At 47.3% G+C, this 24,049-nt stretch overlaps 2 protein-coding genes across 2 annotated transcripts in view; both read right to left on the bottom strand.

Annotated features, from left to right (window-relative positions):
- The window catches only part of LOC121582600 (microtubule organization protein AKNA), a 28,724-nt gene extending 21,824 nt beyond the window's left edge, over positions 1 to 6,900 (bottom strand). The window contains exons 1-4 of the mRNA XM_041898523.2: positions 6,696 to 6,900; positions 3,837 to 4,532; positions 2,316 to 3,595; positions 1,418 to 1,492 (exon numbers count right to left, since the gene is read on the bottom strand). Coding sequence (XP_041754457.2) covers positions 1,418 to 1,492; positions 2,316 to 3,595; positions 3,837 to 4,332 — 1,851 coding nt within the window. The 5' untranslated portion in view covers positions 4,333 to 4,532; positions 6,696 to 6,900. The remainder of the gene's footprint in view (positions 1 to 1,417; positions 1,493 to 2,315; positions 3,596 to 3,836; positions 4,533 to 6,695) is intronic.
- Positions 6,901 to 22,956: 16,056 nt separating this feature from the next.
- The window catches only part of LOC121583496 (whirlin-like), a 161,896-nt gene continuing 160,803 nt past the window's right edge, over positions 22,957 to 24,049 (bottom strand). Inside the window, exon 12 of the mRNA XM_041899641.2 lies at positions 22,957 to 23,841. Coding sequence (XP_041755575.2) covers positions 23,659 to 23,841 — 183 coding nt within the window. The 3' untranslated portion in view covers positions 22,957 to 23,658. The remainder of the gene's footprint in view (positions 23,842 to 24,049) is intronic.

Below are 24,049 nucleotides of genomic sequence, written 5' to 3'. Positions count from 1 at the left end.
AGTGGGTCAGAAGTTTACATACACTCAATTAGTATTTGGTAGCATTGCTTTTAAATTGTTTAACTTGGGTCAAACGTTTCAGGTAGCCTTCCACAAGCTTCCCACAATAAGTTGGGTGAATTTTGGCCCATTCCTCCTGACAGAGCTGGTGTAACGGAGTCAGGTTTGTAGGCCTCCTTGCTCGCACACGCTTTTTCAGGTCTGCCCACAAATGTTCTATAGGATTGAGGTCAGGGCTTTGTGATGGCCACTCCAATACCTTGACTTTGTTGTCCTTAAGCCATTTTGCCACAACTTTGGAAGTATGCTTGGGGTCATTGTCCATTTGGAAGACCCATTTGCGACCAAGCTTTAACTTCCTGACTGAGGTCTTGAGATGTTGCTTCAATATATCCACATAATTTTCCTTACTCATGATGCCATCTATTTTGTGAAGTGCACCAGTCCCTCCTGCAGTAAAGCACCCCCACAGCATGATGCTGCCACCCCCGTGCTTCATGGATGGAATGGTGTTCTTCGGCTTGCAAGCAACCCCCTTTTTCCTCCAAACATAACGATGGTCATTATGGCCAAACAGTTCTATTTTTGTTTCATCAGACCAGAGGACATTTCTCAAAAAGTACGATCTTTGTCCCCATGTGCAGTTGAAAACCGTAGTCTGGCTTTTTTAATGGCGGTTTTGGAGCAGTGGCTTCTTCCTTGCTGAGCGGCCTTTCAGGTTATGTCGATATAGGACTCGTTTTACTGTAGATACTTTTGTACCTGTTTCCTCCAGCATCTTCACAAGGTCCTTTGCTGTTGTTCTGGGATTGATTTGCACTTTTCGCACCAAAGTACGTTCATCTCTAGGAGACAGAACGCGTCTCTTTCCAGAGCGGTAGGACGGCTACGTGGTCCCACGGTGTTTATACTTGCGTACTATTGTTTGTACAGATGAACGTGGTACCTTCAGGCATTTGGAAATTGCTCCCAAGGAAGAACCAGACTTGTGGAGGTCTACAATTTTTTTTCTGAGGTCTTGGCTGATTTATTTTGATTTTCCCATGATGTCAAGCAAAGAGGCACTGAGTTTGAAGGTAGGCCTCCAATTGACTCAAATGATGTAAATTAGCCTATCAGAAGCTTCTAAAGCCATGATATCATTTTCTGGAATTTTCCAAGCTGTTTAAAGGCAGAGACAACTTAGTGTATGTAAACTTCTGACCCACTGGAATTGTGATACAGTGAATTATAAGTGAAATAATCTGTCTGTAAACAATTGTTGGAAAGTTACTTGTTTCATGCATATATATATATTTGCGCAAAAAATATATGGGGTATTGGAAGTGATGCAGACAATTACATTGTCTGCATCACTTCCAATACCCCATATACACACACACACACACACACACACACACACACTTATGTAGACTACCTTGGCTTCCAGACGCATCTGATCAATAGTGTTCTCTGCCTCAGCATACTTGGTTAGCAGCCTGCTGTAGTCCTCCTAGAGAAAATAGGGGTAAGGAAAGAGAGAGGGGGAGGGAGGGAGAGAGGAGAAAAGTCAAGGCTGTGAGCTGGATAGGAAGTAGAGAAGCACTACTCAGAGCTAGTCAATTGGAGCATCATTCAGTGAATTGGTGTCAGTGTGTGGGAGACTTGGAAAGTTGTTTAGCCTTTGAGTTTGAGTATGTCAGAATACTAAGGAATCAGAGTTAGTCTGAGTATGTCAGAATGCTAAGGAATCAGAGTTAGTGTAAGTATGTCAGAATGCTAAGGAATCAGAGTTAGTCTGAGTATGTCAGAATGCTAAGGAATCAGAGTCTGAGTATGTCAGAATGCTAAGGAATCAGAGTTAGTCTGAGTATGTCAGGATGCTAAGGAATCAGAGTTAGTCTATATGTCAGAATGCTAAGGAATCAGAGTTAGTCTGAGTATGTCAGGATGCTAAGGAATCAGAGTTAGTCTGTATGTCAGAATGCTAAGGAATCAGAGTTAGTCTGTATGTCAGAATGCTAAGGAATCAGAGTTAGTCTGTATGTCAGAATGCTAAGGAATCAGAGTTAGTCTGTATGTCAGAATGCTAAGGAATCAGAGTTAGTCTGAGTATGTCAAGATGCTATGGAATCAGAGTTAGTCTGAGTATGTCAGAATGCTAAGGAATCAGAGTTAGTCTGAGTATGTCAAAATGCTAAGGAATCAGAGTTAGTCTGAGTATGTCAGGATGCTAAGGAATCAGAGTTAGTCTGAGTATGTATGTCAGAATGCTAAGGAATCAGAGTTAGTCTGAGCGTGTGCCTGCGGTGTAGTCCTACTCTCTGTGTATGTACCTGCAGCTGCTGTACCAGAGTGCTGGCCTGTTGTGGGCATCTGAAGTCCTCTGGCGCCGTGGAGTTTAGGGGCCTGTGGGGCCCGTTGGGGGGCGAGGGGGGAGGGGGTCCGTCTGTACTGCTCAGCAGCACCTCTCTCACTATGTCAGCAGGAGACTTGAACACCAGGGGGGGCTCCACTGACAGAGACCTCTTTCTGGGGGAGCCTTTGCTCTTGGGGGGTGTGTAGCCGCTCTTGGGGAAGCGGACCCTGGGCTCTACCTTGGAGAAGTCTGGAGTGGGGTAGGTCAGTGGCCCTCTCCGACCCTCGTCCATGTCAGGGTCATGGCTCCTGGGTTGGGGTTTGGGGGGACTCTCCCTGTGGGTCCGGAGGCTCCTGTCCTGGGTGCTGCTGTGAGAAGGGAACTGTGAGGGTGCATGCCAACCTTTCTGAGGGGAATGAGCCATGGCTCGTGGAGTGTCAGGTGAGCGCTGTTTCATCTTCCTTGGAGAGCGAGAGGCGTGTTGCCGATGGTTAACGCCTGACTCATCTTGTAGGCTCTCTTCACCCCCCTCGTTTCTCTCTCTGAGTCGGTAAGATATCCCATGCTCAGGAAAGATGGCTGCTGGGTAAGGAAAGGTCCTAGGCTTGAGATCCTCCCCCCCTGACTCAGGCTGCCAATGAGGCCTGGGGGCGTGGCTCATCCGGCTGCTGCGGGATTCCGGAAGGCTCTCTGTAAAGGTGGGTTCCTCCAGGAACGTCTCGGCTTCAACCCCGGGAGCATCAGCCAACTCCTCGGAGGAGAAGTGGAGGAGGTGAGGAATGGTACAACCTCTGGGAGGGGAGGAAGGATACTTGGGGGATGGACTGAGCAGGTCAGGAGGGAAAAAGGAGGAGAGGTTTCCAGACACACTCTCTACCAACCGTGTCCCCCCTCTGTTGTCACTCTCTGAGAATTCACTAGTCTCTTCTATTTGTAGGTCGGCGCTGTAACTTCTTATGGCACTTACCTTTCTCTCTTCTCCTCTGACACTATGGCCCTGATCCCAGCAAGACCCAGCCCCAGCTATGACAGGACATGACATCATGTCAGTGTGTGCATGGGGCTCGCTGTCCTCCTCCTCCTCCTCCTCCTCCTCTACCTTCCTTTCATCCTCTGTCATGTCCAGCTGTCTGTCTCTCTCTGGGAGATGCTCCATCCGCTGCCTGTGGACCACCCAGCTCTGCTCCTCTTCATCCTTCTGCTGCTGCTCCTCATCCTCACTCCAGATCTCCACACTGTCCTTGGCCTCCAGGACATCTAGCAGAGAAAGAGAAGGGCATGGGAGAAAGAGTCACTTCAGATTTGTCTTTATACACTCACCTAGGTCAAATATCAAGATAAATGTAGCAGTTTTCCCTTGCAATTGTCACCCTTGCTTGCAGATCTTAGGGGACTTAGGCCTGAGGCTTTGATGCTTTTGGCTTTGTTGAAATGTGTTATTATTTGACTAAAGAAGTGATGACAATGTTTCTAGTGTTTGTTAGTATGTGTGACTCACTGAGTGACAGGGTGTGAGTGTCTTCTCCAGGTGGCTCAGACTGGGACAGAGGCTCTGAGTCCTGCAGCTCACTCAGGTTATAACTCAGCTCCTCCAGAGGGTCTACCTGTTCCAACCCCTGGTCCAGCCCCATCCCACCTGCCCTACTGGGGGACAGGAACCCCTCCCTGGGTCCCTCTTGGTCCAAAGCTCCAGAGTACCAGGGTGGATCATCCTCTCCACGCTCCACTCCCTCCTCCTCTCCAACCTCCTCTCCCTCCTCCTCCTCTTCTCCCAGACCCACATTCTCCAAGGCCTTGTCCAGTCCTATGATCCCGTTCTCATCCATCTGGCTGTGGAAGTCCTCTTCTTCTTCCTCTTTCCTGTCCCCACCTTCCTCCTCATCCTCATCCCCCCAGTCCGCATCTGTGCCTATGGAGCTGGAGGGAGAAGGGTGTTGAGGAGCAGGGGTCCAGAACAGAAACCCTGCCCTGGTGCTGCGCCCTCTGGTCTCCATCCTCTCTCTCTGGTTCTCTCTCTCAGGTCTGACTTCTGACCTCTAGCTAGGTGTGGTGACATCCAGCATCCTGATTGGCTGATCTGGTGCTCCTCTGAAGCCCACCTCCCACAGCCATGGCTCAGAATCTAGCCTACTGGACCTGGCTGTAGGTCTATGTCATTCTTATGGAAAGCTTTGTCATGGGGGCACTGGATACCCTGAAACCAAATGCAGTAACATTACAGGATTAGTGAGAAAAGCCTAACTCACTTTGCCCAGTTTTTGGTACAACAAATTTCAAATGCAAGCACACACATATTCACAGGTTGCATTACAAATGGAGCCCTTTCCCCTACATTGGGCACTACTTTTGACCAAGGACCTTAGGGAATAGGATGCCATTTGCGTACGCACCAACATCTGGGGAAAGTCGAATGCAGCACTATACAACCGCATCCCTACTTCTCTGAGGACAGATGTGACTTCACCACACTGAAAACTGCAGGCCATCTTTAAGGCAGTCATTCAATCATTTGATGCAGAACACAGAACACAGAGCTAATTAACTGTGATTAAAGAGCAAGGAAATGAACAGTCTGTCTTCATCCTCATACACAGCTGCTCCCTATTGTTAACATGGAAGCATCTTAATAAACAGATAATCATTTGTCACTCCTTCAGTATGGTCTATCTTTCATTTTCATAATGTTTATGTAGAAGGCATTTTTCTCTCTCTGTCTCTTTAAAAAATATATTTTTGGTAATTTTTGCTTTATTCAGAGACAGACTATAATATGGGGAGACATTAGAGAGAGACAAAGGGTGGCGACAGGGATCGAACCCCGGTCTCTGGACTTTGTACATGTGTCTAGACCACCAGACCAGACCATGTGGCCTGCACAAAAGAAGGGCTTTCATACAGGAGAGGGGAAGAGGGATATTCATTCCTAAAGGTACTCTTAGAAGAAATAAACATCCATGTTTCAGTTTCAGTTAAACTATGCATATTATGAAGATCAATTGGCTTATCAAATTTAATTGCTCATTTTTGAGAGATTGCATATAGCTATTTAGGCTAACAATGGGAACACATCTGGGGTTCATATCAAGATCAAACTATTTTTTGATGTCATGGAGCCTTTGACTGTCACCATAGCAACCGACAACACCAAACCCTGCCTTACTGAGCTCGGAGAACAACAGGCCTCAATGCTGCACTTCTTACCTCTACCTTCAGCCAATCAGCATTCACAGCATTGACTCATGGACAAGAAAAGCATGGAGAGAAGACAAATGAGAGAAGTTTCTGGGGGTTTGAGTGGGAAGCAGCTATAGCCTCATCTGTATGAGTGACACGTACCTCCTCACCATACTGCGGTGCACTTTCATGCACTTCAAAATACCTCACACAAGCACACAGACATTCTACCTGTAAATATGTTGTAGGATGGAACACAAAAATCAGAATAACAAATCAATTTTGGAAGACACAAAGACCCAGAAAGTGAAGCAGCAAGCTTAGACCTACTCGTTACAGAAAGTGGCCATCGTGCATCTTGGTCCTCATCAATATCCGAGATTACCAAAAGCAGATTATAAAGGGAGTGCTGCTTCTAATCTGACACACAAACACAACGCATCTTTGTTGAGGAGTGAACAAAAAACAGGGCCCACTCTCTAAATTTGAAGTGTTTGAAGAGTATATTGTTACAAACAATATGTCTAAAAATAGGCAACATCCAAAAGTGTAGTTTTGAGATATGAATGTGAAAATGTGTATTTCAGAAGACATACTCCATATTTCAGAGAACACTATAATAGGGTCTTACAAGAGGCATGTATAGGTCTAAAAAGGGCCTAAAATGGACAATTTCATCATGATGTACAAAAAATACAAATGTAAAAAGCATGTTAAACATCCTTCCTCTCAATTAAGTTCCTATGTGAGATTTGCCAGAACAATCTGAGATGCCAGCAGGCTCATATAGCCACTCTGTCCTACTTTCATACGCAAATGTATGGAGAATCTCTCTCCATAGAAGAGAAGAGGTGGCTGGGCTGACAGACCTTGCATCTAAACTGAGACAACTGGGAAAACACAAGCACTTCAGGCAGATAAACAACTTCAGGGCATTTTTCATTGCTAATTTCAGATCCGGGACATAGTTTATCAGTGAATATCAGACTTATTTTGATGTAGCCTAGATAGGATGCATAGAAAATAAACAATTTAGGCCGTCATAATCTTAAGTAGGCCTATAAATTGAAACCGTAAGATCATATCTTTGCTACATTGATTAGGCTAGTATGCACATCTTCACTCGTCAATACAGCAATATAGCCATTCTGTTGATTGTAAAGCATAAAGAATGTGGACTCACCTGTTGCTTAAATCCAAGCGGCGTGTCCATACAGCCCTGAGGTACTCCAAGGTTTTGTTATGTGGTCAGGCTGGGGTATTAAACCCTGCGGGGCTCAAATACTGCTCACAGACAGACAAACAGACAGACAGGGCTGATCTGTTGAGCACACCCAGTAGTACATCTCCACAGGAGCCCCACAGAGCCACACTGACATCTAGGCTAATCCTTGGGGTGCCAGGGGAGCTGTCTCTCTCTGAGACTGGGATGACGGGAGCTGCCAGGCTAGGCTAATTAACGCCCCTGCTAGCTAGGTTCTCCTCCGACAGACTCCCAGCCCTCCCTCCCAAAGCTGTCAGGACAGACATCAATGGAGCCAAAAGCAACATGTTTCAGTTTTGTTAGGCTGAGGACCAGAGCATTCTGATGATTCTATGAATCAAGTTGAAGCCTCAGGATCTCACCCAAGCTGAGAGAGAGCCCAGTCCAGTGAAGGTTGGCTAAAATGGCCTGCTAACTAACTAAGCAACGTAGGCTAATCTTCTTACGTGGCGAGAGGGAGAGATAAGGATGTGCTGACAGACACAGAGCAGAGTCTGTTAGGTGCTCACGCTAGGAGAATAACAAACAGGCCTGGGCCTAGTGCTGTGAATAATGCTTAAAGTTCAAACTTAGCAAAACCAAAGTTAGGGGACCACGGTAGCTTAGGTGACTAAGACCAGGTCAACTTGTTGCAAAATTTCCAAGTCTCCAAACTGCCTACCCACAAGACTTTCCATCCTGACAACATGCTATAGCAGTTAGTCAAGTTTGATCAACGTCTAGTGAGTGGAGGACAACAGTCCCACTAATGCAGTGAAATTATGAGAGAAATGACAGGGTACCAGTGGTTCCTTGAGTCCACTGGGTTAAAGCACACAGAGGCAGCCCAAGAGAGCCCATCAGACTTGTCAATTGTTCATACTTGTGTAGTAACATTGTAATATGACTATGTAACAACATTTGAGTAACACATAGCTACTATTAATGTTACAGTATGATATTTTTACATAATAATTTAGGAATAGCTTTATATAGCACAATGGAGTTGGGAGGTTTTATCACACACACACACACACACACACACACACACACACACACACACACACACACACAAAGAACACTACAGATTCTAAACTTACCTTGTGCTTCTTAGGTTATATCATCCAAGGCAGTTGAAGCAGGAATTCAGAGAGACAGCGAGAATGCAGCATCCGCAGACTTCAAAGTAGCAGGCCTTGGTTGCCTTGAGAACTGCATACAAACTAAAAAAAAGACCCACCCCAATGTCACCAAGCGACCATGCGATGCATGGCAAAACACGACTTCACTCAATGCCACCCACTTTACCCGAGTAAAAAAAATATATATATATTATTTATCGGGCTTGAACACACTCTCCAATGTGTTGAAGTCGCTTATCATTGTCCCGAAAAATCTGTATTCGAATTCCCATCACTTTCTATTTTAAATGTATAGTCATAATTTAGTAAAAGTTGATTATGGCTAATTCATGGTTAACGCAAATTAACTGGGTTGTAATACTTGATCGTGGACAATAATCTAAATCCAGCAGGAAAAGGTGAAAGAGTATCGTTGGATAATTATTCCATTCTCGGAGCATGGCACAGATTTTCGAAGCGTAAAAGTTATCAAGAAACCAAACATTAGAGCGAAGTACCGATTAGTTCGTTTGGGGGCAGGACTTCCGACTGATGTTTCCAAAAAGAAAATGTACATGGGTATAAAAATCTACAGTAAATGCATATGAAAATGTAGACACAATAATATAAGCGCTCCTCCAGTGTGTCAGAGATCAAATGCTTCTCTCTATAGCCTCCCGGATAGATATAATCATTATATTATAATAATGATTAGAATTATGTATCAATTATCAGAATTATGTATCAAGACCAGTGATGTGCATGGGTTAATACATATCATTAATTGATTAAGACTCAACTGATAAAGGGGAGATAAAACAGTTTAGTATCACTTTCATCCACATGAGGGCGGCATTTTCTTAAATTTCAGCTCGATTTCAATAGTTCCTCAAGAAAGCGCCGTTAGATGATTTACATCAGAACATTTATGTGTCTGTTGTGGGTCTGATTCTACATATAATGTATCAGCAATTATTTTCCACATGAATGAAAAAACCCATTATTCCCACCCATTATGTATATTAGGAAAGTTTGACTCCAAAAGCTGTACAGTCGCGTCTCAGAGTGCAGATCTAGGATCACGACCCGTATTCATAAAGCGTCTCAGAGTAGGAGTGCTGATCAAGGATCAGGGCGTGGGCCCGTATTCTTAAAGCATACAGTGCCTTGCAAAAGTATTCATCCCCCTTGGCATTTTTCTTATTTTGTTGCATTACAACCTGTAATTTAAATGGATTTTTATTTGGATTTCATGTAATGGACATACACAAAATAGTCCAAATTGGTGAAGTGAAATGAAAAAAATAACTTGTTTCAGAAAATTCAAAAAAATATATAACGGAAAAGTGGTGTGTGCATATGTATTCACACCCTTTGCTATGAAGCCCCTAAATAAGATCTGGTGCAACCAATTACCTTCAGAAGTCACAGAATTAGTTAAATAAAGTCCACGTGTGCAATCTAAGTGTCACATGATCTCAGTATATATACACCTGTTCTGAAAGGCCCAAGAGTCTGCAACACCACTGTCAGGGCGTGTGTAGGTGTAGTGTAGGAAATCAAATGCAGGACGCCGACTGTAGGTTCCAAAATGCTGTATTTCTGGCCCAACACAGGCAACAGGACAACTAAGCCCAACAGCTAAATTACGCACAAGGCGAAAAGGCAAATGCGCACAAACAGGTGCGACAAACGAAGTGGTGCACGAACAAGTGCAACTATGCTCCAGCGCAGTGGAGAAACTATGCTCAACCGAGCAAACACAACACTGACGAAAAACAATCATACACAACACATGACAAACACAACGAAACTTATAGGACACTAATTACGTAAAACAGAAACAGGTGTGACACAAACAGACAAAAGCAAACGAACATGAAACATCTATCGGTGGCAGCTAGAATTCCGGAGACGACGAGCGCCGAAGCCTGCCCGAACAAGGAGGAGAGGCAGCCTCGGCCGAAACCGTGACAGTACCCCCCCTTGACGCGCGGCTCCAGGCGCGCACGCCGACTCCGCCTCGGGGCGGCCAGGGGACACGGCGCAGGGCGCGTCGGACGCCTCGATGGAACTCCGTCAGGAGCGACGGGTCCAACACGTCTCTCCTCGGCACCCAGCACCGCTCCTCCGGACCGTACCCCTCCCACTCCACTAGATACTGGAGACCCCCATCCGACGTCTCGAATCCAAGATGGATCTCCACGAGTACGCCGGTGCCCCTCGATGTCCAACGGGGCGGAGGAGTCTCCAAGATCTCATCTTCTTGGAGTGGGCCCTTCCACCGGGCCTGAGAAGGGACACATGGAACGAGGGGTTAATACACTTATACTCCACAGGAAGCTGTAATCTATAACAAACCTCGTTCAACCTCCTCAGGACTTTAAATGGCCCTACAAACCGCCGACCCAGTTTCCGACAGGGCAGGCGGAGGGGCAGGTTTCTGGTAGAGAGCCAGACTCGATCACCAGGTGCGTACACCGGTGCCTCACTGCGGTGGAGATCAGCGCTCGCCTTCTGACGTCGGAGGGCCCGCTGCAGGTGGACGTGTGCAGCGTTCCAAGTCTCCTCCGAGCGCCGCGCCCACTCATCCACCGCAGGAGCCTCGATCTGGCTCTGCTGCCAGGGGTGCCAGAACCGGCTGGTAACCTAACACACATTGAAATGGGGTTAGGTTCGTGGAGGAATGGCGTAGGGAATTCTGGGCCATCTCGGCCCAGGGAACGTACCTTGACCACTCCTCCGGCCGGTCCTGGCAGTATGTTCTGAGAAACCTACCCACATCCTGGTTTACGCGTTCCACCTGCCCATTGCTCTCCGGGTGGTAGCCCGAGGTGAGGCTCACCGAGACCCCCAACCGCTCCATAAAGCGCTCTCCAGACCCTGGAGGTGAATTGGGGACCCCGATCAGCCACAATGTCCTCGGGCACCCCGTAGTGCCGGAACACATGGGTAAACAGTGCCTCGGCAGTTTGCAGGGCCGTAGGAAGACCCGGCATGGGGAGCAAACGACAGGCCTTAGAGAACCGGTCCACAACGACCAGGATGGTAGTATTCCCTTGGGAGAGAGGAAGGTCAGTTATAAAATCCACCGAGAGGTGGGACCATGGTCGTTGTGGAACGGGCAGGGGCAGTAACTTACCCCTAGGCAGATGTCTAGGCGCCTTACACTGGGCGCACACCGAGCAGGAGGAAACATAAACCCTCACATCCCTGGCCAACGTGGGCCACCAATATTTGGCACTAAGACAGTGCACTGTCCGGCCGATACCCGGGTGTCCAGAGGAGGGTGACGTGTGAGCCCAATAGATCAATCGATCCCGACACTCGAGCGGAACATACTTCCGACCCTCCGGGCATTGTGGTGGACTAGGGTCGGTGCGTAATGCCCGCTCGAGCTCAGAATCGAGCTCCCACACCACCGGTGCCACTAGACACGACTCCGGCAGTATGGGAGTGGGCTCCACGAACCTCTCCCTCCCCGTCATACAGCCGAGACAGCGCATCTGCCTTCCCGTTTTGTGACCCAGGGATGTAGGTGATCTTAAAAGAGAAACGGGTCAAAAACATACTCCATCTAGCCTGCCGAGGGTTCAGCCTCCTCGCTGCCCGGATGTACTCCAGGTTACGGTGGTCCGTCAAAATGAGGAAAGGGTGTTGAGCCCCCTCAAGCCAGTGCCTCCACACCTTAAGGGCCTGTACCACAGCTAACAGCTCCCTGTCCCCTATGTCATAATTTCGCTCCGCCCGGCTGAGCTTCTTGGAATAGAAGGCACAGGGCGGAGTTTAGGTGGCGCGCCTGACCGTTGTGAAAGCACGGCGCCAATACCGGCCTCAGACGCGTCCACCTCTACCTGAAATGGTAAGAGAGGATCCGGATGCGCCAGCACCGGGCCGAGGTAAACAGGTCCTTCAGCCTCCCAAACGCCCTGTCCGCCTCGACTGACCACTGCAGACGCACTGGACCCCCCTTCAAGAGAGACGTGATGGGAGCTGCCACTTGCCCAAAACCCCGGATAAACCTCCGGTAGTAATTCGCAAACCCCAAAAACTGCTGCACCTCTTTCACAGTGGTTGGTGTTTGCCACTACGTACGCCGACGCCTTCGGTCTACCTCCATCTTCACCCCTGACGCTGACAACTGATACCCCAAAAAGGAGATCGACTCCTGGAAAAACAGACACTTCTCTGCCTTCACATACAGGTCGTGCTCCACCAGCCTCCGCAACACTCTGCGCACCAGGGCCACATGCTCGACACGGGTAGGTGAGTACACGAGAATGTCATCTATGTACACACGACTCCCAGTCCCTGCATGTCCCTGAAGATCTCATCCACAAATGATTGGAAAACCGATGGAGCATTCATCAACCCGTATGGCATGACTAGATACTCGTAATGGCCCGAGGTGGTACTAAAGGCTGTTTTCCATTCATCATCCTTCTTGATGCGCACCAAGTTGTACACGCTCCTGAGATCTAATTTCGTGAAGAAACGCGCCCCATGCAACGACTCAGTCATGGTCGCAATCAGCGGGAGTGGATAACTATACTTCACCGTAATCTGATTGAGACCACGGTAATCGATGCACGGACGCAAACCACCATCCTTCTTCTTCACGAAAAAGAAACTCGGGACGCAGGGGAAGTGGATCGGCCGTATGTATCCTTGTCTCAGCGATTCGTCTATGTAAATCTCCATAGCTTTCTTCTCCTCCTGAGACAGAGGATACACATGACTCCGTGGGAGCGCAGCTCCCTGCCTGAAAGGTTTATCGCACAATCCCCCCTGCCTATGGGGTGGCGGCAACCGCGTCGCCCTCGCCTTACTAAACGCGATAGCCAAATCCCCATACTCAGGTGGAATGTGCAATGCGGGCACCTGGTTTGGACTCTCCACCGAGGTAGCCCCTACAAAAACACCCAAACATCTACCCACACACTGAGCAGACCACTCCATCAGAGCCCTCTCCTGCCACGAAATCACTGGGTTATGGGTACTCAACCAGGGCATGCCCAGCACCACCGGATACGCAGGAGAGTCAATCAGGAACAGCTGAATCATCTCTGATGATCCCCCTGCGCACACATCCTAAGTGGCGCCGTGACCTCCTGATCAAGCCCGTACCCAACGGACGACTATCTAGGGCGTGAACGGGAAAAGGAACATCAACAGGAATGAGGGGAATCCCTAACGCTAAACAAAACTTTTTATCAATAAAATTCCCAGCTGCGCCTGAATCTACCAGCGCCTTATGCTGGGCATGAGGTGCTACCTGTGGAAAACATACAGGCATACAGAAATGGGCAACAGAGAGCTCTGGGTGAGTGGGGCGCCTACTCACCTGGAAGGAATCCCCAGTGCGGGGCCTGTCGTCATCTCCCCTAGGAGGCCATCCCCAGCTCCTAGCCGCGGTGTGTCCTCCCCCGACCACAGTTGGTGCAGTGGATGGACCCCCTAGCCTGCCGACCCCTCCTCTCTCTGGCACCCAGCGCCCCCGAGCTCCATGGGACAAGGCTCGGAGGCGCTGGAGGGTGGAATGGACGGACCCTCCGCAAGACGTCCGCGGGTAGCCAGCAGGTTATCAGCCTGATGGACATATCCACCAGCTGGTCGAAAGTGAGACTGGTGTCCCTGCACGCCAGCTCCCGACGGACGTCCTCACGTAGGCTGCATCGGTATGATCGATGAGGGCCCGATCATTCCACCCTGCATCTGCCGCCAGAGTACGCGAATTCGAGCGCAATTCCTGGGCACTTCTCTTCCCCTGTCGGAGGAAGACCAGACGCTCCCCGCGCTTTCCCCTCGGGGGATGAGTCAAACACCGCCCCTAAAGCGGCGGGAGAACTTCGGTGTACGTGATGGTCGTGGCGTCGATCTTCCTCCACTCGCGTTGGCCCACTCCAACGCTTTCCCGGCCAGGCAGGAGATCAGGCGGACACGCTCTCATGCCCTGAAGGTGCCGGGTGCACGGTGGCCAGGTATAGCTCTACCTGGAGCAGGAATCCTTGACACCCAGCCGCTGTCCCGTCGTAAGCCCTCGGGAGAGATAGTCGGACTCCTCGAGGTTCCGGCGCTGGAATGGCCGGGCTGGCCGATGGTGCTGGCAGGGCGGGCGGTGGTGGAGGCGAACCCCAGCCTCGGAGTGTGGTAATCACCTCCTGCAGGGCGTTCCCCATCTGCAGGAGTTGCTCTTGCTGGTCCCGAACCTGGGCTTCCAGTCTTGTCTGGGCTGCTTGGCTCCTGCTGATTCCATGACTGGTGTATGATTCTGTCAGGGCGTGTGTAGGTGTAGTGTAGGAAATCAAATGCAGGACGCCGACTGTAGGTTCCAAAATGCTGTATTTCTGGCCCAACACAGGCAACAGGACAACTAAGCCCAACAGCTAAATTACGCACAAGGCGAAAAGGCAAATGCGCACAAACAGGTGCGACAAACGAAGTGGTGCACGAACAAGTGCAACTATGCTCCAGCGCAGTGGAGAAACTATGCTCAACCGAGCAAACACAACACTGACGAAAAACAATCATACACAACACATGACAAACACAACGAGAAACTTATAGGACACTAATTACGTAAAACAGAAACAGGTGTGACACAAACAGACAAAAGCAAACGAACATGAAACATCTATCGGTGGCAGCTAGAATTCCGGAGACGACGAGCACCGAGCCTGCCCGAACAAGGAGGAGAGGCAGCCTCGGCCGAAACCGTGACAACCACTAAGTAAGGGGCACCACCAAGCAAGCAGCACCATGAAGACCAAGGAGCTCTCCAAACAGGTCAGGGACAAAGTTGTGGAAAAGTACAGATCAGGGTTGGGTTATAAAAAAATATCAGAAACTTTGAACATCCCACGGAGCACCATTAAATCCATTATAAAAAAATGGAAAGAATATGGCACCACAACAAACCTGCCAAGAGATGGCCGCCACCAAAACTCACGGACCAGGCAAGGAGGGCATTAATCAGAGAGGCAACAAAGAAACCAAAGATAACCCTGAAGGAGCTGCAAAGCTCCACAGCGGAGATTGGAGTATCTGTCCATAGGACCACTTTAAGCCGTACACTCCACAGAGCTGAGATTTACAGAAGATTTGCCAGAAAAAAGCCATTGCTTAAAGAAAAAAATAAGAAAAAACATATTTGGTGTTCGCCAAAAGCCATGTGGGGAGACTTCCCAAACATATGAAAGAAGGTACTCTGCTCAGATGAGACTAAAATTGAGCTTTTTGGCCATCAAGGAAAACGCTATATCTGGTGCAAACCCAACACCTCTCATCACCCCGAGAACACCATCCCCATAGTGAAGCATGGTGGTGGCAGCATCATGCTGTGGGGATGTTATTCATCGGCAGGGACTGGAAATCTGGTCAGAATTGAAGGAATGATGGATGGCGCTAAATACAAGGAAATTCTTGAGGGAAACTGTTTCAGTCTTCCAGCGATTTGAGACTGGGACGGAGGTTCACCTTCCAGCAGGACAATGACCCTAAGCATACTGCTAAAGCAACACTCGAGTGGTTTAAGGGGAAACATTTAAATGTCTTGGAATGGCCTAGTCAAAGCCCAGACCTCAATCCAACTGAGAATCTGTGGTATGACTTACAGATTGCTGTACACCAGCGGAACCCATCCAACTTGAAGGAGCTGGAGCAGTTTTGCCTTGAAGAATGGGAAAAAATCCCAGTGGCTAGATGTGCCAAGCTTATAGAGACATACCCCAAGAGACTTGCAGCTGTAATTGCTGCAAAAGGTGGCTCTACAAATTATTGACTTTGGAGAGGGGTTAATAGTTATGCAAGCTCAAGTTTTCTGTTTTTGTCTTATTTCTTGTTTGTTTCACAATAAAACATATTTTGCATCTTCAAAGTGGTAGGCATGTTGTGTAAATCAAATGATACAAACCCCCCAAAAAAATATATTTTAATTCCAGGTTGTAAGGCAACAAAATAGGAAAAATGCAAAGGGGGTGAATACTTTGCAAGCCACTGTATGTCTCAGAGTTGGATAGCTGATCTAAGATCAGAGCCCCGTATTCATAAAGCATCTCAGAGTAGGAGTTCTGAACCAGGATCAGGTCAGTCATGTCCATGTAATCTTAGTTATTATAATATAGAAACTGATCCTAAATCAGCACAACAACTCCCCCCTGTCCATGTCATCTTATTCATTGTGATCTAAAAGGCAAAACTGATCCTAGATTAGCACTCCTTCTCTGAGACACTTGATACATACGGCCCCAAGAATATAAAAATAAAGTTGAGGTCCCAGACCGGCATCTTCCACTGGGTGTCAATGGTGCTCCTATGGTCCTCCCCAGGAAGGGCTGAGGTAGAGGATCCGAGTAATGATGCAGTCCACAGTCGGTGATGGGGTGTCTGTGGCTAGTGGGAAAGGTGTGCCTGGTGCCAGTAACGTCATACCCTGGTGTCTCCATCCTCCACACTTAAGAGGCAGAACGATGACAAACCCTTCTCGGCTAGTCGGCTGACACAACTGTGAAACAGCAATTACTCAAAGTGCCTGTATCTGCTCTTTAGGGATATTGTGTGTGTGTGTGTGTGTGTGTGTGTGTGTGTGTCAGAGAGAGCACAAGAGTGGGGGATGCCCTTTGTGTTTTTGTGAGTGTGATTGAAAGAGAGAGAAAACCTATCTGACCTAGAAAGAATGATGAGAGAGAGAGAGTAGACAGACAAGCAAACAGATATAGAGAATTAATCATAGGGTAAATGTTGCACAATTCTGGTAACTTTACAAAAATCTCAGATTTTTCAAGAGATCCTGGTTGAAAGATTCCGGATTTCTTGCTTGCTTATACTCTGATTTGGGGAATCTTCCAACCAGGATTTCTGAAACACCTGGGAATTTTGGGAAAGTTACTGGAATTTTGCAACACATGGTATTGATGTTCATGTCATATTTCTGTAACATCACTTGTTTGTGTATTGTTTGAGTATGGAAAATTAGTAGCCTAGAATGTGTATGCCTATATTTCTATTTCTATGTTATTAGCTCACTGTATTGTCATAAACTCTGCACTGCCTGAGCACAAAGGCTTAACAAAAAAAAGGCACAGACAGCCAGGCAGTTCTTGTGCAGTTATCTTTACTGGAAAATTAAACACACTTTCTGTATAAATAGCATGGCTGTGTTGAACACTTCTCATTAAACTGTACAAGAGGCAGAAAAATAGACAGACTTACAGGCAAACAAAGGCAAAAGGGGAGGCAATTCAAGAACATTGCAGGGTAGAAAACAATAACAACACTAAAAACAACTAATGGGGAGGCACACTCAGGGAGACAGAAATAAACAGTAGTGATTATCAATAGACTCCAATAGGTTGTTATGCAGAGCGTACGATTTGCCTGCTGGGGGGCAAGGAGACCCGCAGCTCCGCTAAAACCATTGACAACTGCGTGCCGTTTTCAAGGGATTGTTAAATTAATGTAAACTACTTGGTTGTAATATCATCAACTCTTGAAGAGCATGGTCAGAACTACACATTTCCGATTATAATAGCAATAAGGCACCTCAGGGTTTGTGGTATATGGCTAATACACCGCGGCTAAGGGCTGTGTCCTAGCACTCAGCGTTGCGTTGTGCATAAGAACAGCCCTTAGCCAGTGGTATATTGGCCATATACCACACCTACTTGGGCCTTATTGCTTAAATAACTCTGATGATAGAGCTAAATGTGAAAAAATCGGAAATGTGTAGTTCTGACTATGCTCTTCAAGAGGTCATCATATTAAAACCAAATAGTTATAACATTTATTTAACAATCCCTTGAAAAAATGCATGCAGTTGTCAATGGTTTTAGCAGAGCTGGGGTCTCCTTGCCCCCCAGCAGCCAAATTGAACGGTATTGTGACGTTTTATTGATAATGACCTATAAGTAGTGCAGGTTCATGTGTTTAAGCTACACTACATGGCCAAAAGGTATGTGGACACCCCTTCACATTTGTGTATTCGGCTATTTTAGCCACACCCGTTGCTGACAGGTGTATAAAATCGAGCACACAGCCATGCAATCTCCATAGACAAACATTTGCAGTAGAATGGCCCGTACTGAGGAGCTCAGTGACTTTCAACGTGGCACCGCCATAGGATGCCACCTTTTCAACAAGTCAGTTCGTCAAATTTCTGCCCTGCTAGAGCTGCCCCGGTCAACTGTAAGTGCTGTTACTGTGAAGTGGAAACGTCTAGGAGCAACAATGGCTCAGCGCGTAAAAATCGCCTGTCCTCGGTTGCAACACTCACTACCGAGTTCTAAACTGCCTATGGACGCAAGATCAGCACAAGAACTGTTCGTCGGGAGCTTCATGAAATGGGTTTCCATGGCCAAGCAGCCGCACACAAGTCTAAGATCACCATGCGCAATGCCAAGGGTCGGCTGGAGTGGTGTAAAGCTCACCGCCATTGGACTCTGGAGCAGTGGAAACGCGTTCTCTGGAGTGATGAATCACACTTCACCATCTGGCAGTCTGACAGACTAATCTGGGTTTCGTGGATGCCAGGAGAACGCTACCTGCCCCAATGCACAGTGCCAACTGTAAAGTTTGGTGGAGGAGGAATAATAGTCTGGGGCTGTTTTTCATGGTTCGGGTTAGGCCCCTTAGTTCCAGTGAAGGGAAATCTTAATGCTACAGCATACAATGACATTCTAGACAATTCTGTGCTTCCAACTTTCCTGTTTCAGCATGACAATGCCCCTGTGCACAAAGCGAGGTCCATACAGAAATGGTTTGTCGAGATCGGTGTGGAAGAACTTGACTGGCATGCACAAAACCATGACCTCAACCCCATCGAACACCTTTGGGATGAATTGGAATGCCGACTGCGAGCCAGGCCTAATCTCCCAACATCAGTGCCCGACCTCACTAATGCTCTTGTGGCTAAATGGAAGCAAGTCCCTGCAGCAATGTTCCAACATCTAGTGGAAAGCCTTCCAAGAAGAGTGGAGGCAGCAAAGGGGGGACCAACTCCATATTAATGCCCATGATTTCGGAATGAGATGTTTGACTAGGATACTTTTGGCCATGTAGTGTATGAGCAGAGGGGAGAGATACATTAGAATGACCAGTCTACGGCTGCATCCAAAATGGCAACCTATTCCCTATACAGCACATTTTGAAAGTTTTCAGACCCCTTCCCCTTTTCCACATTTTGTTACGTTACAGCCTTATTCTAAAATGGATTAAATACAGTTTTTTTCCTCATCAATTTACACACAATACCCCATAATGACAAAACGAAATCTTTGCAAATGTATTAAAAATAAATAACAGAAATACCTTATTTACATAAGTATTCAGACCCTTTGCTATGAGACTCGAAATTGAGCTCAGGTGCATCCTGTTTCCATTGATCATCCTTTAGATGTTTCTACAACTTGATTGGAGTCCACCTGTGGTAAATTCAATTGATTGGACATGATTTGGAAAGGTACACACCTGTCTATATAAGGTCCCACAGTTGACAGTGCATGTCAGAGCAAAAACCAAGCCATGAGATCGAAGGAAATGTCCGTAGAGCTCAGAGACAGGATTGTGTCGAGGAACAGATCTGGGGAAGGGTACCAAAAAAATTTCTGCAGCATTGAAGGTCTCCAAGAACACAGTGGCCTCCATCATTCTTAAATGGAAGAGGTTTGGAACCACCAAGACTCTTCCTAGAGCTGGCCTTGGTCAGGGAGGTGACCAAGAACCCGATGGTCACTCTGACAGAGCTCCAGAGTTCCTCTGTGGAGATGGAAGAACCTTCCAGAAGGACAACCATCTATGCAGCACTCCACCAATCAGGCCTTTATGGTAGAGTGGCCAGACGGAAGCCACTCCTCAGTAAAAGACAGATGACAGCCCGCTTGGAGTTTGCCAAAAGGCACCTAAAGGACTCTCAGACCATGAGAAACAAGATTCTCTGGTCTGATGAAACCAAGATTGAACTCTTTGGCCTGAATGGAGGAAACCTGGTACCATCCCTATGGTGAAGCATGGTGGTGGCAGCATCATGCTGTGGGGATGTTTTCAGGGACTGGGAGACTAGCCAGGATCGAGGGAAAGATGAACGGAGCAAAGTACAGAGAGATCCTTAATGAAAGCCTACTCCAGAGTGCTCAGGACCTCGGATTGGGTGAAGGTTCACCTTCCAACAGGACAACGACCCTAAGCACACAGCTAAGACAACGCAGGAGTGGCTTCGGGACAAGCCAGAGCCAGGACTAGAACCAGATTGAACATCTCTAGAGAGACCTGAAAATAGCCGTGCAGCGACGCTCCCCATCCAACCTGACAGAGCTTAAGAGGATCTGCAGAGAAGAATGGGAGAAACTCCCTAAATACAGGTGTGCCAAGCTTGTAGCGTCATACCCAAGATGACTCGAGGCTGTAATCACTGCCAAAGGTGCTTCAACAAAGTACTGAGTAAAGGGTCTGAATACTTATGTAAATGTAATATTTCCAATTTGCAAAAATTCATAAAAACCTGTTTTTAATTTGTCATAATGGGGAATTGTGTGTAGATTGATGAGGGGAAAAAAACAATTGAATCCATTTTAGAATAAGGTCTGAATATTTTCAGAATGCACTGTATATAGTGCACTGATTTTTACCAGCACCTTATGGGCCCTGGTCAAAAGTAGTGCACTATATACTGAGCAGGGTTCCATTTGGGACAGAGCCCACATTTATGTTGTTGCCAATTGTCTTCCCAGTCCATGCCACAAACAGGACACCTGCCTCTCCATCATATTCTCTGATTAATCACCCTGTCATTGGATTGGACGGATTCCTTCTATCATCTCTTCCCCTCTGAATGACTCTGTAATATGGGTTAAAGAGAAAGCCAGACTGTTATTAACATGAGATCCAGGGTCAGTAATAATAAGTAATCCCAATACATTTTGTTTTTACTTTTGTGAATTCCTCAAAGCCCAATATGACGTGGGGAGACAATTTACGTAGGATGCTTGGGCATGGTTGAATTTCATGGCATCAGAGTAGACAACTGATTGTATGGCTATAATATAATCACATTTCTGTGGTGTAGTTCCTGTGTTACTAAGAGTGTTTGGGACATTTCAAGACACGGATGATATCTGTGTTTGAAAGAGTCCCTTTGTGTGAATTCATGCCTGTCAGTGTGTACAAAAAGAAAGTGCATTGAAGACATTACGCAATGTCTCAGAGCATGTTAGAAGCAGAACATGGATTGACCAGTGTGTGAGTGTTTGTTTGTGTGTAATGTGTTTGTGTGTGTATGCCTTTCCCTCCCTCCTGCATCAGGTCAACCTCTCTCGCTATCTGATCCTTGCTCTGCGTTCTCTGCCCATCTCCAGCGCAACAATGTAGAAACAACGTTAGACACAGTACACCTTCCTCTCATCCCTCTCTCTGAAGGGCTGTCTGTATCATATACACAGTGTAAAGGCACGGCTCAGAGAACAAAAAGCCACCATCTCTGAAGCTGTGTGGTTCCTCCCAGATAGCGGTGTTTAATAGTGACTGCCTTGTGGATAGGAGTAGGACACACTCACACACTCCCACACACACACGCTGAATGTTAAGCATTTGAGGTGGCATTGGCAGGGAAAAGGGCACAGTCTTCTCATGATTGTGTCTCATACCCTAAGTATGCATACAGAATAAGATTGCGTCCCAAATGGCACCCTATTCTCTACATAGTGCACTTCATTTGACTAGAGCCCTAACGGACCTGGTCAAAAGTAGTGAACTATAGGAATAGGGTGCCATTTGGGATGCTAGATAAATATACAATGATTGAAATGATGGAAAATCTCTATTATCTGAATGGGGTGAACAAATCACTTGTATGTAAATGAGCATCAAGAGAAACCTGACTTAAACTTGATGGTTATTGTTGCTACAACAATAACCTCTCTCTACCTGTCCGTCTCTCGATCGCTCTATTTGTTCTCCTCCACTATAATGCTAAAACTCTCCTGAATGACACATCAGTGGTTTGGATGTCCCCCTGTACCGCTTCACTACCCCCCCCCTCACTCAACCCCTCTCTCCCCCTCCCTCATTCAACCCCTCTCTCCCCATCCCTCACACACCCCGTCTCCCCCCCAGAGAGGAAACAAAATAATCCTCCACAACAACTACTGCATTTCTCAGTTCTCTCTCTCTCTCTCTCTCTCTCTGTCTCTCTCTCTCTCTCTCTCTCTGTCTCTCTGTCTCTCTCTCTCTCTCTCTCTCTCTCTCTCTCTCTCTCTCTCTCTCTCTCTCTCTCTCTCTCTCTCTCTCTCTCTCTCTCTCTCTCTCTCTCTCTCTCTCTCTCTCTCTCTCTCTCTCTCTCTCTCTCTCTCTCTCTCTCTCTCTCTCTCTCTCTCTCTCTCTCTCTCTCTCTCTCTCTCTCTCTCTCTCTCTGTCTCTGTCTCTCTCTTCCTCTTCCTCTTCCTGATTGGCATGACTTGCTCCTCATACCTGTTCCATTGTTGGATAAAGTGCTTCTTCAAGTTCTCTGGATTAGCATCAGCTCTCCACCAATCCTGTAGTGACTTCTGCCTGCCTGTGTGTGTTTGTGTGGTAAGATGCCATGCCTGTGTGTATGTTTGTGTGTGTGTGTGTGTGTGTGTGGTAAGATGGCATGCCTGCGTGTATGTGTGTGTGTGTGTGTGGTAAGATGGCATGCATGTGTGTGTGTGCTGGGCCACGTGTGTGTTCTGGGAGTGTGTATCAGAGAGAGCTTCTGCAGCAGTTTCTTTTTCCAAATTCCTCATTACTACCTCTTAGGCATAGTAATTACTGTGTGACGCAGGCCCCTGCAAGCCCCCTGTGTAAACACAACCAGTACGGCTGACTAGCACTACCAGAGAGGGCAATTAAAACACAATCATCTCCATTACTTTTCACTTGGGGACACATTTGCAGAAAAGCGGAGCGATTAAGGGACTTAACAGTACACTTTGAAGTATTCTACTTTTTAAGCATGTAAGATATTAGGTTTTTATAATTAATAGATTATATTTATGTATATATTGTATAGTATCTACATTTGTACATTTACAAAAACAAACTTTCATTGGAAAATGGTGTTTCCTCCTGCCTCTTCCCATCTTCTGGATGGAAGGCTGGCCTACGTCCCACCGTATTCCCTATTTAGTGCACTACTTTTGACCAGGGCCCATAGAGATCTGGTCAAATGTAGGGCACTATATTGGAATAGGGTGCTATTTGCGACACAGCCTGTGTCTCTTGCGTGTGCTGTCGTCTCTCAGACTGACGCAGGTTAGTAGACACTGACCGCTAACTGACCGCTTCAGGAACATATCTTCTGCTAGAGCTCTGTTGCTGATGGCGTCATTGTCCAAGAATCAATTTGAGATCCACAGGATGTAGCCACTAGCCAACACAGATAGAGTGACAGTACATGAGATTGCCATAAACACATACAGTAAGGTGTCCAGAGAGGTGACTGCTGCAGGGAGTATCCTAAAAACCAAGGTTACAAGGATGGTGGAAGTCCATGATCCATGGGAAAAATATCATGGCAACTTCTCAACTTAGAGTGCAACTGTGTCCGTGTCTTGTTTTGGGGCTAAAGCTGGAGGATGTTGAGGATGATGAGGCCGAGTGACCAGATAAAGTGATAGTTGGTAGATGAACCCATGTACAGAACAGTATGCCGGCCTATGCTGCTTTTCCCCAACAGCCGCCCCCTATCCTCTCCAGCTCTGCCGCCACTGTCCCTCCTCCCTCCTTCCTCCATGATAAGTCTCTCTCTCTTTCTCTTCTTCCTCTACTTCCTCCTACAGCGCCACGTTGAACTCTGTGACCTGGAAATCCATGTGGTCCCGCTCTTTGGTCTTGAAAGCCTCGGCGATGAGGCGCGCTGCGTCCCTGTGCTCCCGGCCCCTCAGGGAAACCCCGTTTACCTCCAGGATCACCTGACCCACTCGCAGCTGCCCGCAGTTATACGCCGAACCGCCCCTCTGAGAGACAGAGAGAGAGAGAGAGAGAGAGAGCAAGACCTAGAACATTTATTTGTGATAAAGAGAGCACAAACAGACGACAAACACTCGTTGGCGCATTGCCACCGTTACGATTGCTAACGAACCAGGAAGCAAAAGGACCTTTGTGATCTCATCTCTCCCCACTGTTCCCTCAGCTCAAATAAAATAAAATTGTATTTGTCACATG

Source organism: Coregonus clupeaformis, unplaced genomic scaffold, assembly GCF_020615455.1.
Source record: "Coregonus clupeaformis isolate EN_2021a unplaced genomic scaffold, ASM2061545v1 scaf0094, whole genome shotgun sequence".
NCBI lineage: Eukaryota > Metazoa > Chordata > Actinopteri > Salmoniformes > Salmonidae > Coregonus > Coregonus clupeaformis.
Note: the sequence above shows the minus strand (reverse complement) of the source record. Positions and strands in the feature narration are given on the sequence as shown.